Here is a 12,126-nt window from a genome sequence, read left to right on the forward strand (position 1 = left end):
AACATTAATAGGAATTTTGCAATGCATCAGCATAGTCTGTGTGACAAGCAACATTCTGTAAGGACTTTTCTCCAGAAGGAGGGTCACCTTTTAATACTCAGTGTAACACAGGCACATTTAAGTAATGACAAATCTAGCAGCAGATTTATAGAGCCTGTAATGTTAACAAATCAGGACGCAGCTCTAGTATGTGTGACAGATCACCGTGTCCGCTGGTCTGTTTTCTTAGTATCTGATGCAGAGGCAGCTGGGAGTCATCTGTGCTCACCCTCCTACCCTTCGACCCCTCCTCTGGAGCAAGGAGTGTAGTAGTAATAAGTGTACAGTGTGTGTACATGCATAAATATATATATGACACACACACCGATGCATTTTTACCGACCAATGCAGCCCCCGAGTCAAAATAAGTGCCCATGTCTGGTTTAGACACTCGATTCTGCAGAATGAGATGTGGGAAAATTGACTATTTTGAAAAGTGAAAAGTGGCGCATATTATACATCAGTACCTTTTTTATTTCAGTTGATGACGCCTTGTCGGGTGTTGATCTCTAGTAAAATACAATTAATTGCAGCTGAACCCCCTAAACCAGAGGTATGTAACTGGGGTACTGCAGCGGGGTCATGACATTTTTGGTCTTTTACATATATATAAATACATATTCCCCAGTGACGTTTTCCACAAATGTAAATGTATTTAAATACATACTAACATTGATATAGCACACTGTAGGTTTGTTTTGATTATATATAAAAACATTGTGCAATATTACTTATTATATAAATTATTCAAAGAAACCATTTTTTGAATTGCATTATTCAATCTATTGCTGGTAGGAATCCATTAGCATGGTATAGCTTGAAGGGGCAATATTTGCCTGCTCTTGCCTGCAAATGTGAAACTTTCATTGTCTACTGTTTTGTTTTTTGTAGATTCGTATGTGTTGTCACTTCTCAGGGTTATTTACATGCTGACATGTAGAATTCCTTTAAAGCTCCAGGGGTCTTCAGGCCAAAATTGACTGCTATTTGGAACTGTTCATCACCCCTCCTCCAATAATTTATTGTGTCTTCTTGTTTTTATATCAAAAATGTGTTCACTTAGAGTCCAATATAAAAGCCTCAGAAAATCCGAGCTAAGACAGGACTGCAGAGCTTTCCATTGTTGATATCCCGAAGAAAATATATTGAATAATTATCCAGAGATTATGGACCAGTGTTTACTTACCGCTAATCTCATCTCAGTGAAATTCGCCAACAAACAGTGCAGGGTTTCTCATGAATCATGTTTATGTGTAGGACTTGATTACCTGATTTTGTGTTTGCAGTAAAAACAAGTCAGCAGTCTTTATCAGAAAATCAGTTAATAGCTCGGCAGACCCCAGTGATTACGCCAGCCCCTTGCACAGCCGAACTCTCACACGCTAATGTTTCTACAGGTTGTTGGTTACGTCACCCGACACTCAACATCCAATTTATTCACTTCCCACTATTCCTCTAACTGCTTACTTGGCTCAAACCAGATCTACTTTAGGTCAAACATTCTTCTTGTCATATACAGGCTCTCACCTCATTTCTTTTTCTCCCCGTATTATTTCTATTCTCAGTATGTTGTCTGTCTTCCTGCTATAGGAGATGTCCCTGGTCGGTCCAGAGTGTCCATCAGAGCAAGCAAGGAGGGTCTTCCAGTCATTTGATCCTGAAGGTAATCAGTTGATGTAACATATTTTATCACAGTACATCATTTATCCGACACAGCTGTGGCGGAAGACACACATAGATACCCCCTTCTCTTCTTCTTTGCTTTCATTACAATATTTTCTTCTTCAACAACCAGAACGACTTTTCTGTCTCATCTCCACTGTTGTTGTTTAGGTTGGTGAGCTCAGCCCCTCTTACAGCTGAGTCAACCATTCTGCTCCTTCCTTCTTTTCCTCCTTTGTCACTTCCAGATTACTCGGGAAAAGGAAGAGCAGATTGATGCAATAATAAGATATAATAACCTTAGAACTAATGACATTGGGCTTGTTTTACTAAAGATTTGCGTGTACTAAAACACATGCAAACTTTATAGCACTCGCAAAGCTAATCTACTAAACGTGTGCAAAGTGGATTGCATCTCTTAAATAAGGCGTGCAATCCGTTGCGTGTCGGTCTTCTTTCATAGGCAAAAATAGATGACAATCACAAAATGCCCACAATACTGGGAGGAGACAATGCAGATAGAATTATTTCCATCCATCCATTTCCTACCGCTTGTCCTTTTCGGGGTCGCGGGGGGTCGCTGGAGCCTATCTCAGCTGCATTCGGGCGGAAGGCGGGGTACACCCTGGACAAGTCGCCACCTCATCGCAGGGCCAACACAGATAGACAGACAACATTCACACTCACATACACACACTAGGGCCAAATTTTTTTAGTGTTGCCAATCAACCTATCCCCAGGTGCATGTCTTTGGAGGTGGGAGGAAGCCGGAGTACCCGGAGGGAACCCACACAGTCACGGGGAGAACATGCTTGATTGAACTCAGGACCTTCGTATTGTGAGGCAGACGCACTTACCCCTCCCTCACCGTGCTGCCCTAGCATGCGCAATTCGATTTATCAACACTCATCACCGTTTTGGGAGCACTATTTTGCGTTTTATTTAGCAAGTGTCAGAAGGACGTGCAAACTGATAGTTCCACACACGGCTGCAGGATCAGTGCTTGTGCTGCACTGATGGACAGACAAAATATTACGTGTGTCTCAACCTTTTGGACGGTCAGAAATAAACCATTTTAGAAATATTGTCAATTCAGCAATGTAATTTTATAAATGTATAGCTGCTGAATGACTTATAGGGCTGATTAAAAATAATTCAATTGATGCGTTTTGATGTCTGCTGGCGTTTTCTTTTATTTAAGAAATATATCAATCAATGTTTACTTATATAGCCCTAAATCACGAGTGTCTCAAAGGGCTGCACAAGCCACAACGACATCCTCGGGCATAACAATAAGAAACCTTGGAGGGGACCGCAGATGTGATGCGCAGGTAATGCGATCCACAGCTTCGCACACAAAATTAAGTGTCAGTGTGCATATGTTTGTCGTCCAGATTGCGATTCAGAAAAGCTGTTACAGATTATAGATGTGTGCTGCTGGTTCAACACATCGCACACACGTAGAGCATGATAACATGAATGCCAAAAATTATCGTCTTCGTGGTTAACATTCAACGCAAAATCTTCATTTAAATGAAACGGTCTGCATGACTTATCAACTGCAAAGGCAGTGTTAGTAGATCACACGCAACACGCCCACTCACAGTACACGCTCTTATTATTTTTTGCACACGCTGTTTAGTGCGTGGTATTTGGATCTTAGTAAATGAGGCCCATAGTCTGAACTCAAGGTCAGACAACTCTAGATGTTAAAGGTGCCATATGTAGTAATGTGGCCAGAAATGGTACTGCAATCACGGTCAAAATTATGTAGTCCCCTCCCACTCTCCGTGACTGAGGTTGCCAGATACGCAGCTGAATCCAAATCCTACTCCAAGGAACTTCAAATGGCAATCGACGATTCCTACTCTGTGGGTTTCTCTTGTTTATGCTTCTTGCAAGATGGTTTACGAAGTAATTATGCCACATTTTACTAATGTCGATTATCCATCCATCCATCCATTTTCTACTGCTCGTCTTTTTCGGGGCCGCGGGGGGTGCTGGAGCCTATCTCAGCTGCATTCGGGCGGAAGGCGGGGTACACCCTGGACAAGTCGCCACCTCATCGCAGGGCCAACACAGATAGACAGACAACATTCACTCACATTCACACACTAGGGCCAATTTAGTGTTGCCAGTCAACCTATCCCCAGGTGCATGTTTTTTGAGGTGGGAGTAAGCCACGCAGTCACGGGGAGAACATGCAAACTCCACACAGAAAGATCCCGAGCCTGGGATTGAACCCAGGACTATTCAGGACCTTCGTATTGTGAGGCACATGCACTAACCCCTGTCCCACCGTGCCATGTATTTGTAAAGTTACGCAGCAATATTTTAGTCGGGAGTCGGGACGGATTGTTGGCATTACACTGCTAAAATGTCTAGTTTGACCGCACGAACCACCATCGAAATAATTATATATAATAAAATATTATATAATATATATTGCATAGACCTACTTTGATGGCAAGCCAAGGCCAACAGTAAAATTACCGCCACATTTTGTTCAGCATAACTCAATGTTGCATCCAACCTGATGCACTGCATTCTCTTCCATTTACGCACTTTAAAAGAGCATCATACACAAATACAAATAGACGGAGTAGACATTGAAAGGGTAAAATAAACTAGATTTTTGGGTGTAATAATAGATGATAAAATTAACTGGAAACAGTCACCACCTCATCACAGGGCCAACACAGATAGACAGACAACATTCACACTCACATTCACACACTAGGGCCAATTTTAGTGTTGCCAACCCACGCAGTTACGGGGAGAACATGCAAACTCCACACAGAAAGATCCCGAGCCCAGGATCGAACCCAAGACCTTCTTATTATGAGGCATACGTACTAAGCCCTGTTCGACTGTGCTGCCCTTTGTATATGTGTATGTACGTATATATACATAATGTATGTATTTTTGTGTGTGTATATATATAAATATATATATACAGTGTGTATATATATATGTATATATATATATATATATATATATATATATATATATATATATATATATATATATATATATATATATATATATATATATATATATATATATATATATATATATATATATATACAGTGTATATATATATATATATACAGTGTATATATACAGTATAGAACTAATGACATTGGGCTTATATGTATGTACATGTATGTACGTATATATACATAATGTATGTAATTTTGTGTATATATATATATATATATATGTATATGCAGTGTGTGTGTGTGTATATATATATATATATATATATATATATATATATATATATATATATATATATATATATATATATATATATATATATATATATACATATATATAGTATAGAACTATTGACATTGGGCTTATATGTATGTACATGTATGTACGTATATATACATAATGTATGTATTTTTGTGTATATATATATATATATATATATATATATATATATATATACATATATATATATATATATATATATACATACAGTGTATATATATACACTACCGTTCAAAAGTTTGCTGTCACCCAAACAATTTTGTGGAATACCCTTCATTTCTAAGATCAAGAATAGACTGTCGAGTTTCAGATGAAAGTTCTGTTTTTCTGGCCATTTTGAGCGTTTAATTGACCCCACAAATGTGATGCTCCAGAAACTCAATCCGCTCAAAGGAAGGTCAGTTTTGTAGCTTCTGTAACGAGCTAAACTGTTTTCAGATGTGTGAACATGATTGCACAAGGGTTTTCTAATCATCAATTAGCCTTCTGAGCCAATGAGCAAAAACATTGTACCATTAGAACACTGGAGTGATAGTTGCTGGAAATGGGCCTCTATACACCTATGTAGATATTGCACCAAAAACCAGACATTTGCAGCTAGAATAGTCATTTACCACATTAGCAATGTATAGAGTGTATTTCTTTAAAGTTAAGACTAGTTTAAAGTTATCTTCATTGAAAAGTACAGTGCTTTTCCTTCAAAAATAAGGACATTTCAATGTGACCCCAAACTTTTGAACGGTAGTATGTATATATATATATATATATATATATATATATATATATATATATATATATATATATATATATATATATATATATATATATATATATATACATAATGTATGTATTTTTGTGTATATATATATATATACATACAGTATAGAACTAATGACATTGGGCTTATATGTATGTACATGTATTTACGTATATATACATAATGTATGTATTTTTGTGTATATATATATATATATATACAGTGTATATATATATATATATATAACATCAAACAGTGCCTTGCATTTCACACAAAATGCATATTTTCAGGATTTGAACACATGCAGAATCGCGATCATGTATTCCTCCGCTGCATGTACTTAACTAGTTCTCAAGCAAGTCTCAAGCAGGTGTACGCCAACTTACTACTAACTTAATAAACAAGTATTTTGAGATACGAGCAGTCGCTTTGCTTTTTGTTATGCTTTAACTACTTGCAAGCATAATTTGAGTTATTAGAGTCCCCCACCGCTGGTAGTAACTGTCTACACCAAGAGATCAACCTAATCCTGCCTTCCAACCACCAGAACTAAGAATGTGAGTGCAGAGGACAACACTTACAAAATCAGAAAAACAAACCAACAAAAACATGTCCTACAGTTTGGCAGACTCTGCGAAACAGATCTTCAGCAGCACCCTCAGTCTGCACCACTGCGCAGCAGAATTTGCACCAAAACTACATCCACAGGGCAGACATTATTTCATGAAAATATAAAGAAGCTGCCAGATGAACTGACCGACATGTTTAAGTTCCTTCTTTTCTCCTGACTTTACAAACGAGACGAGCGAGCATTAGCCCTGCTGACTGGGTCTTGCGCAGACATTTATGTCTGTTGCTGTCAACTCTGACCTCTCCGATCCAATACTCAAAGAGGTCCAGGGGGCAACATAAACATAGTTCCTATTGTGACACGATGAAGAAGTACCCCCAAAAAGACAAAGCTTTAGTCCAGTCCCAACGGTAAATGTTTTACAATATTATTAATTAATTCATAAATAACCTTTGTTGTTTGTACTACATTATATTGTATTGATTTTCAAACGATTTATTTATCAACAAAATGTTAGTTGTTTTTTTTAGTCATGTTAAATGTTAGTGTTTTTTTGGGGGGCAAGCACAGATTAAAGTGATTTTAATTAACTTCAAAGGGTGGGGCTGATTTGAGATACAAGTGTTTTGAGTTACAAGCATAGATAGAACTAGCTGAGCTTGTAAGTTGAGGTACCACTGTATTTACGACCCAAACCACTTAGGAACTAAGCAAAAGTAAGTATTTGTATGGTTGTGTAACACAAAACATCATATACCGAGAACTTTTGTGTGTGACAAATTTCAAGTCAATCAGACTTTTCAAAATGCCACAATTTTGTGTATTTGTCAGGAAAACAATAGCACAGGCAGTACAACAAAGGTGCATGTTTTGACAAATGTTCCCCCCTTTTTTTGTGCAGAGGTTCAGTCGTAGAATATTTTTTTTACACAAATTCAAGGTTTGCTTACACCTCAGGTGTGAGTACAAACTTGTCATCAAACCGTGCTGCACACATGCAAGATGTGGATGCTGTCGGCATATATTACGTACTATACTTGAAGCACGGGTTCTCTTGGCCTATGCATTACACACACGCTTTAGCCATGCTTCAGCTCACTTAAGTGTGGCGTTAACGGGCCGTAAATCTGATCGCGTCACACACCAAGTCGGCACAGCTCCATGTGTTGAGAAGGGAAAAACAATCACACACAGAGAGACCCTGCAATAGCTCCCAGTAGACATAAGGATGTAGCCACACATAATAAATTACTCTTTGTGTGCACCTACTCTTTCAGTGTGATTGAGTTGTTTGAGGGTAGTAGTCCAAACACACATGGGCATGCATCTAAACAAGAGACCACACAGCCTCACATGTTTGAGTGAGACACAGTCAAAAGCACATGTTAGCATTTTTAAGTGACTACTCTCAGGTAAAGCAATCATCATGTTCATGGAATGCAGGGCAGAAGGAAAGTGCAAGGTGTCTGTGCGTGTTTATGTGTGATATTTTGACTTGCACATGAGGTAATTCTCATATGGGATGTATCTGTGCCACATGTGTGAAGGTCTCTTCTCCTTGCTAAATATTTTTCGTTGTGTGCACCCATCTGTCTTTGTGTGTCACCCTCCCAGATAACGGCTTCATCCCAGACTCTCTGCTGGCGGAAGTGATGAAAGCCCTTGACCTTGTCTCAGAACCAGAATAGTAAGTACTTACATATTTTGAGCTTTGTGTTTTGTTGCTGCTCGTGTACACCTGTAGGTCCTCTGAAGTCACGGCCAGGCCAGTTTGGCCGCCCAGCTCATGTTTCACTACCCGTTAGAGCCAGCTTATTGTGAAAGTGCCTGAGTAAAAACCAGAAAGTCTGACAATCAGAGGGGGGACATTAACGACAGGAAGAAATGCAGATAGAGGGAGGAAACACTTAAAAGCGTTCCTTCAAACAGAAGCACGTTTTCCAGTGAAGAGCCGTAAGCTCAGCACTGGGACTATAGTCCTGGCCTTGAAACTGGACCACTGATGTGCTCTGCAGAGCCCCAGATGGCTAACACATCACAAAATAACAGAGCACACCACAGGGGCTTTGTGGGGGACTCCTGACTCTTTCCATGCCACACAACACGAGTTAACAGCCTCAAATCCACCATGCTTAATATTCTTCAGTCTACTGGTGCTGTTCTAAAACTACACTTTTAGTACTTTTATCACATGTAGGCTTGCCTGATATGGCTGTAGTATTTTTGTTCTTCCTGTTACAGCCAGCTGCTAGCCACTTGTGATCAAACAGTTGATATTTTCAGCCATAAAAGAATTACACATGCAATGCTGGCACAGCTGCTTTTGAGTGGCTCACTTATGTCCAGCCTCACTTCTCACAAATGTTTGTACAACTCGGACATTTCAGCAACCAAATGTCCTCTATTATATCTTCTCAAGAGAAAATAATACAGTATACAAATACACCTTGGATAAACTTTAGAGTAGTCAGTGTAGAGCTTGTTTAACAGTATATAGTTTTTACTATTCACTCTAAATAAGTCAGCACACCTCACAGTGAACATGTCCAAATGGTGTTGTTGGTGTAAATATTAGGTGGGATCACTATGATTATTTATCATAAAGATAAGCATGATGGTTTGTGATATATGGGACGGCGTGGCGAAGTTGGTAGAGTGGCTGTGCCAGCAATCGGAGTGTTGCTGGTTACTGGGGTTCAATTCCCACCTTCTACCTTCCTAGTCACGTCCGTTGTGTCCTTGGGCAAGACACTTCACCCTTTGCCTCTGATGGCTGCTGGTTAGCACCTTGCATGGCAGCTCCCGCCATCAGTGTGTGAATGTGTGTGTGAATGGGTAAATGTGGAAATACTGTCAAAGCGCTTTGAGTACCTTGAAGGTAGAAAAGCGCTATACAAGTACAACCCATTTATCATTTATTTATCATTTATATTTGTATTAGCATTAGTCCACAGCTAGTTACGATAATAATAATAATAATGGTTTTGCTTTTCTAGACACTCAAAATGCATTCACAGAGAACTGAGAACCCATCATTGATTCACCTCACATTCACACGTCAATGGTGGTAAGCTAAATTTGTACCCACAGCTACCCTGGTGTAGACTGACGGAAGTATGGCTGCCAATTTCCAATTTGAACAGAAATGGCCTAAACATATAGTTAGAGCAGTAAATCTAAAGAGACCACTTCATTTGTTTGCCTCAGCGCAAAGAAAAATGTAACACTCTTAAAACCAGCGTACGGGTGCGTTCACACTTGTCATGTTTACCTGTTTTTGCACGGTTCATTTGGTCAAGTGTGAACGCAGTCTAAGTCCAAACTGTGGGACCAAGACCCCCTGAGAGATGAGTCTTTGTCCAGCTACCAGCGGACTTTAAAGTCTTAAGTCAATCAGTCAATCAATCAATCAATCAAAGTTTATTTATATATAGCCCTAAATCATAAGTGTCTCAAAGGGCTGCACAAGCCACAACGACATGTTGTTGGTGACGGCAGAAAAGAGACGGCAGATCAACTGGTCTAAAAGGGGGGTCTATTTAAAGGCTAGCGTATACAAATGAGTTTTAAGATGGCACTTAAATGCTTCTACTGAGGTAGCATCTCTAACTGTTACCGGGTGGGCATTCCAGAGTACTGGAGCCCGAATAGAAAACTTTCTATATCCCGCAGACTTTTTTGGGGCTCTGGCAATCACTAATAAGCCGGAGTTCTTTGAACGCAGATTTCTTGCCGGAACATATGGTACAATACAATCAACAAGATAGGATGGAGCTAGACAGTTAAGTATTTTATACGTAAGTAATAAAACCTTAAAGTCGTATCTTAAGTGCACAGGAAGCCAGTGCAGGTGAGCCAGTATAGGCGTAATATGATCAAACTTTCTTGTTCTTGTCAAAAGTGAGGCAAGTGTGAATGTCGAACACACAAACGGACCAAAACACAGCATATGTGGTCACCAAATGCGATTGTAAGAGATGAGTGAAAACTAGGGGTGGGGGAATAGATCGGTTCTTAGATGCATCGCGATTTGGACATAGACATAGCGTTAGAGCAGAGAGTAACCAGCTTGCACCAATGAGAGGAAATTAGCAAGTAGAAAAATAAGTCAGGAGAGATAATAATATCCACACAGTGCCACAACACTGATATTAAAGGCCTACTGAAAACCACTACTACCGACCACGCAGTGTGATAGTTTATATATCAATGATGAAATCTTAACATTGCAACACATGCCAATACGGCCGGGTTAGATTAGTAAAGTGCAATTTTACATTTCCCACGAAATATTCTGCTGAAAACGTCTCGGTATGATGACGTTTGCGTGTGACGTCACGGATTGTGCGGACATATTGGGACACCATTGTGGCCAGCTATTAAGTCGTCTGTTTTCATCGCAAAATTCTACAGTATTCTGGACATCTGTGTTGGTGAATATTTTGCAATTTGTTTAATGAACAATGAAGACAGCAAAGAAGAAAGCTGTAGGTGGGAAGCGGTGTATTAGCGGCCGGCTAGAGCAACACAACCAGGAGGACTTTGAGTTGGATAGCAGACGCACTACCGTGAGTACGCAGCTTTGGCTTCCAAACATTTGATGAAAAAAATATATAAAAAAAGAATGCCTTTTCGACATGCAGACATGTCTCTTATCAGGCTGCTACAGTGCTCAAGTATTTACTGCATTATTGTATAAATGAAAAAATACATTACGTCAGCAGCCAAAGGAGGAGCCATACTTTATGCATTAATAATCGATTTATACTCAAATCGTAGCAAATAATTGTAATCAAATCAAGCCTTAAAACTACCACGCCCACAGTCGCCCAGTGATAACCATCAAAAACTACAAGTTGAATGTTAGCACAGAAGGATAAATACAGTTGGTAAACCTCTATTTTCAACAAAAGGGGTTGTGTTGCTCATTTGAGTTTGTAAATGTGAATCTTGCAGCATATCTCTGCAAAACATTTTGCCTCCTTAATACATCCCAGCTGATAAAATGTCAAGTGGTAAAAAAAAATCTTCCACAGAAAGGAAAGTGTTACAAGTGTATGTAACCCGGAAGACGGCCAATGTACAGTATCTGTCACATACACAATAGATCATCTCTTACATCTGTATGTCTTATTTCACATGTGCTGCTTAAAGGTTCTCTTGTCTCTATTATTGTTAGAAAACTGCTAATATCATCAAGGCCCTTTCAAACAAGCCAAGCGACTGTTGTGATGAAATCAGCGTGACTTCCCCTGACTGCTGCCAGGACAACGTCACAGTAGTAACTCTGCATCAAAATCAACTGACGTACTTGTAAATCAGAAAAGGACGCCAGTTCCAGAACAAATATCAGCTGATTGCATTACGGCATCCAACCCAAGCAGGGATTGGACAAGAGAAAAAACTGTTGAGAATTGCATGCATCATACAGTAATCTGTCCGGTTTGCTTTTAAACACTCACGTCATGGACACACACATCCTTGCATGTACTTTGTCTCCTTGCTCCCTACTGCCTTAAAAGGGCAATTGAACAAGCAGTTTTTTTTTCATTTACCCAGTAATAATAATAATAACGCTGATCTAACACACAGGAATGTCTGGAAAGGGATATATTTAGTTGGACCACAGTCTTTTTGAAAACACGCTGGCGCTGATGTGATGTTTCCCGGTAACAATCTATTTTTTTTTTCTTCCACTAGTGTCCGTCTGGTCAGGCGCAAACTGGATCCAGAGAGCTTGGGCATAATCCTTCTGGGTCCCTTCCTCTTGGAGTTTTTTCCTGGCCAGGTATGGCGAGGTGGATGTGCTAAAAACAAA

At 39.4% G+C, this 12,126-nt stretch overlaps 1 protein-coding gene across 1 annotated transcript in view; it reads left to right on the plus strand.

The window, feature by feature from the left end:
- Positions 1–12,126, plus strand: part of mindy3 (MINDY lysine 48 deubiquitinase 3) — a 53,262-nt gene that overhangs the window by 34,103 nt on the left and 7,033 nt on the right. Inside the window, exons 12-14 of the mRNA XM_062062940.1 lie at positions 1,630–1,702; positions 7,923–7,995; positions 12,009–12,096. Of these exons, the coding sequence (XP_061918924.1) occupies positions 1,630–1,702; positions 7,923–7,995; positions 12,009–12,096 (234 nt within the window). The remainder of the gene's footprint in view (positions 1–1,629; positions 1,703–7,922; positions 7,996–12,008; positions 12,097–12,126) is intronic.

This window comes from Entelurus aequoreus, linkage group LG11 (assembly GCF_033978785.1).
Source record: "Entelurus aequoreus isolate RoL-2023_Sb linkage group LG11, RoL_Eaeq_v1.1, whole genome shotgun sequence".
Classification (NCBI taxonomy): Eukaryota; Metazoa; Chordata; class Actinopteri; order Syngnathiformes; family Syngnathidae; genus Entelurus; species Entelurus aequoreus.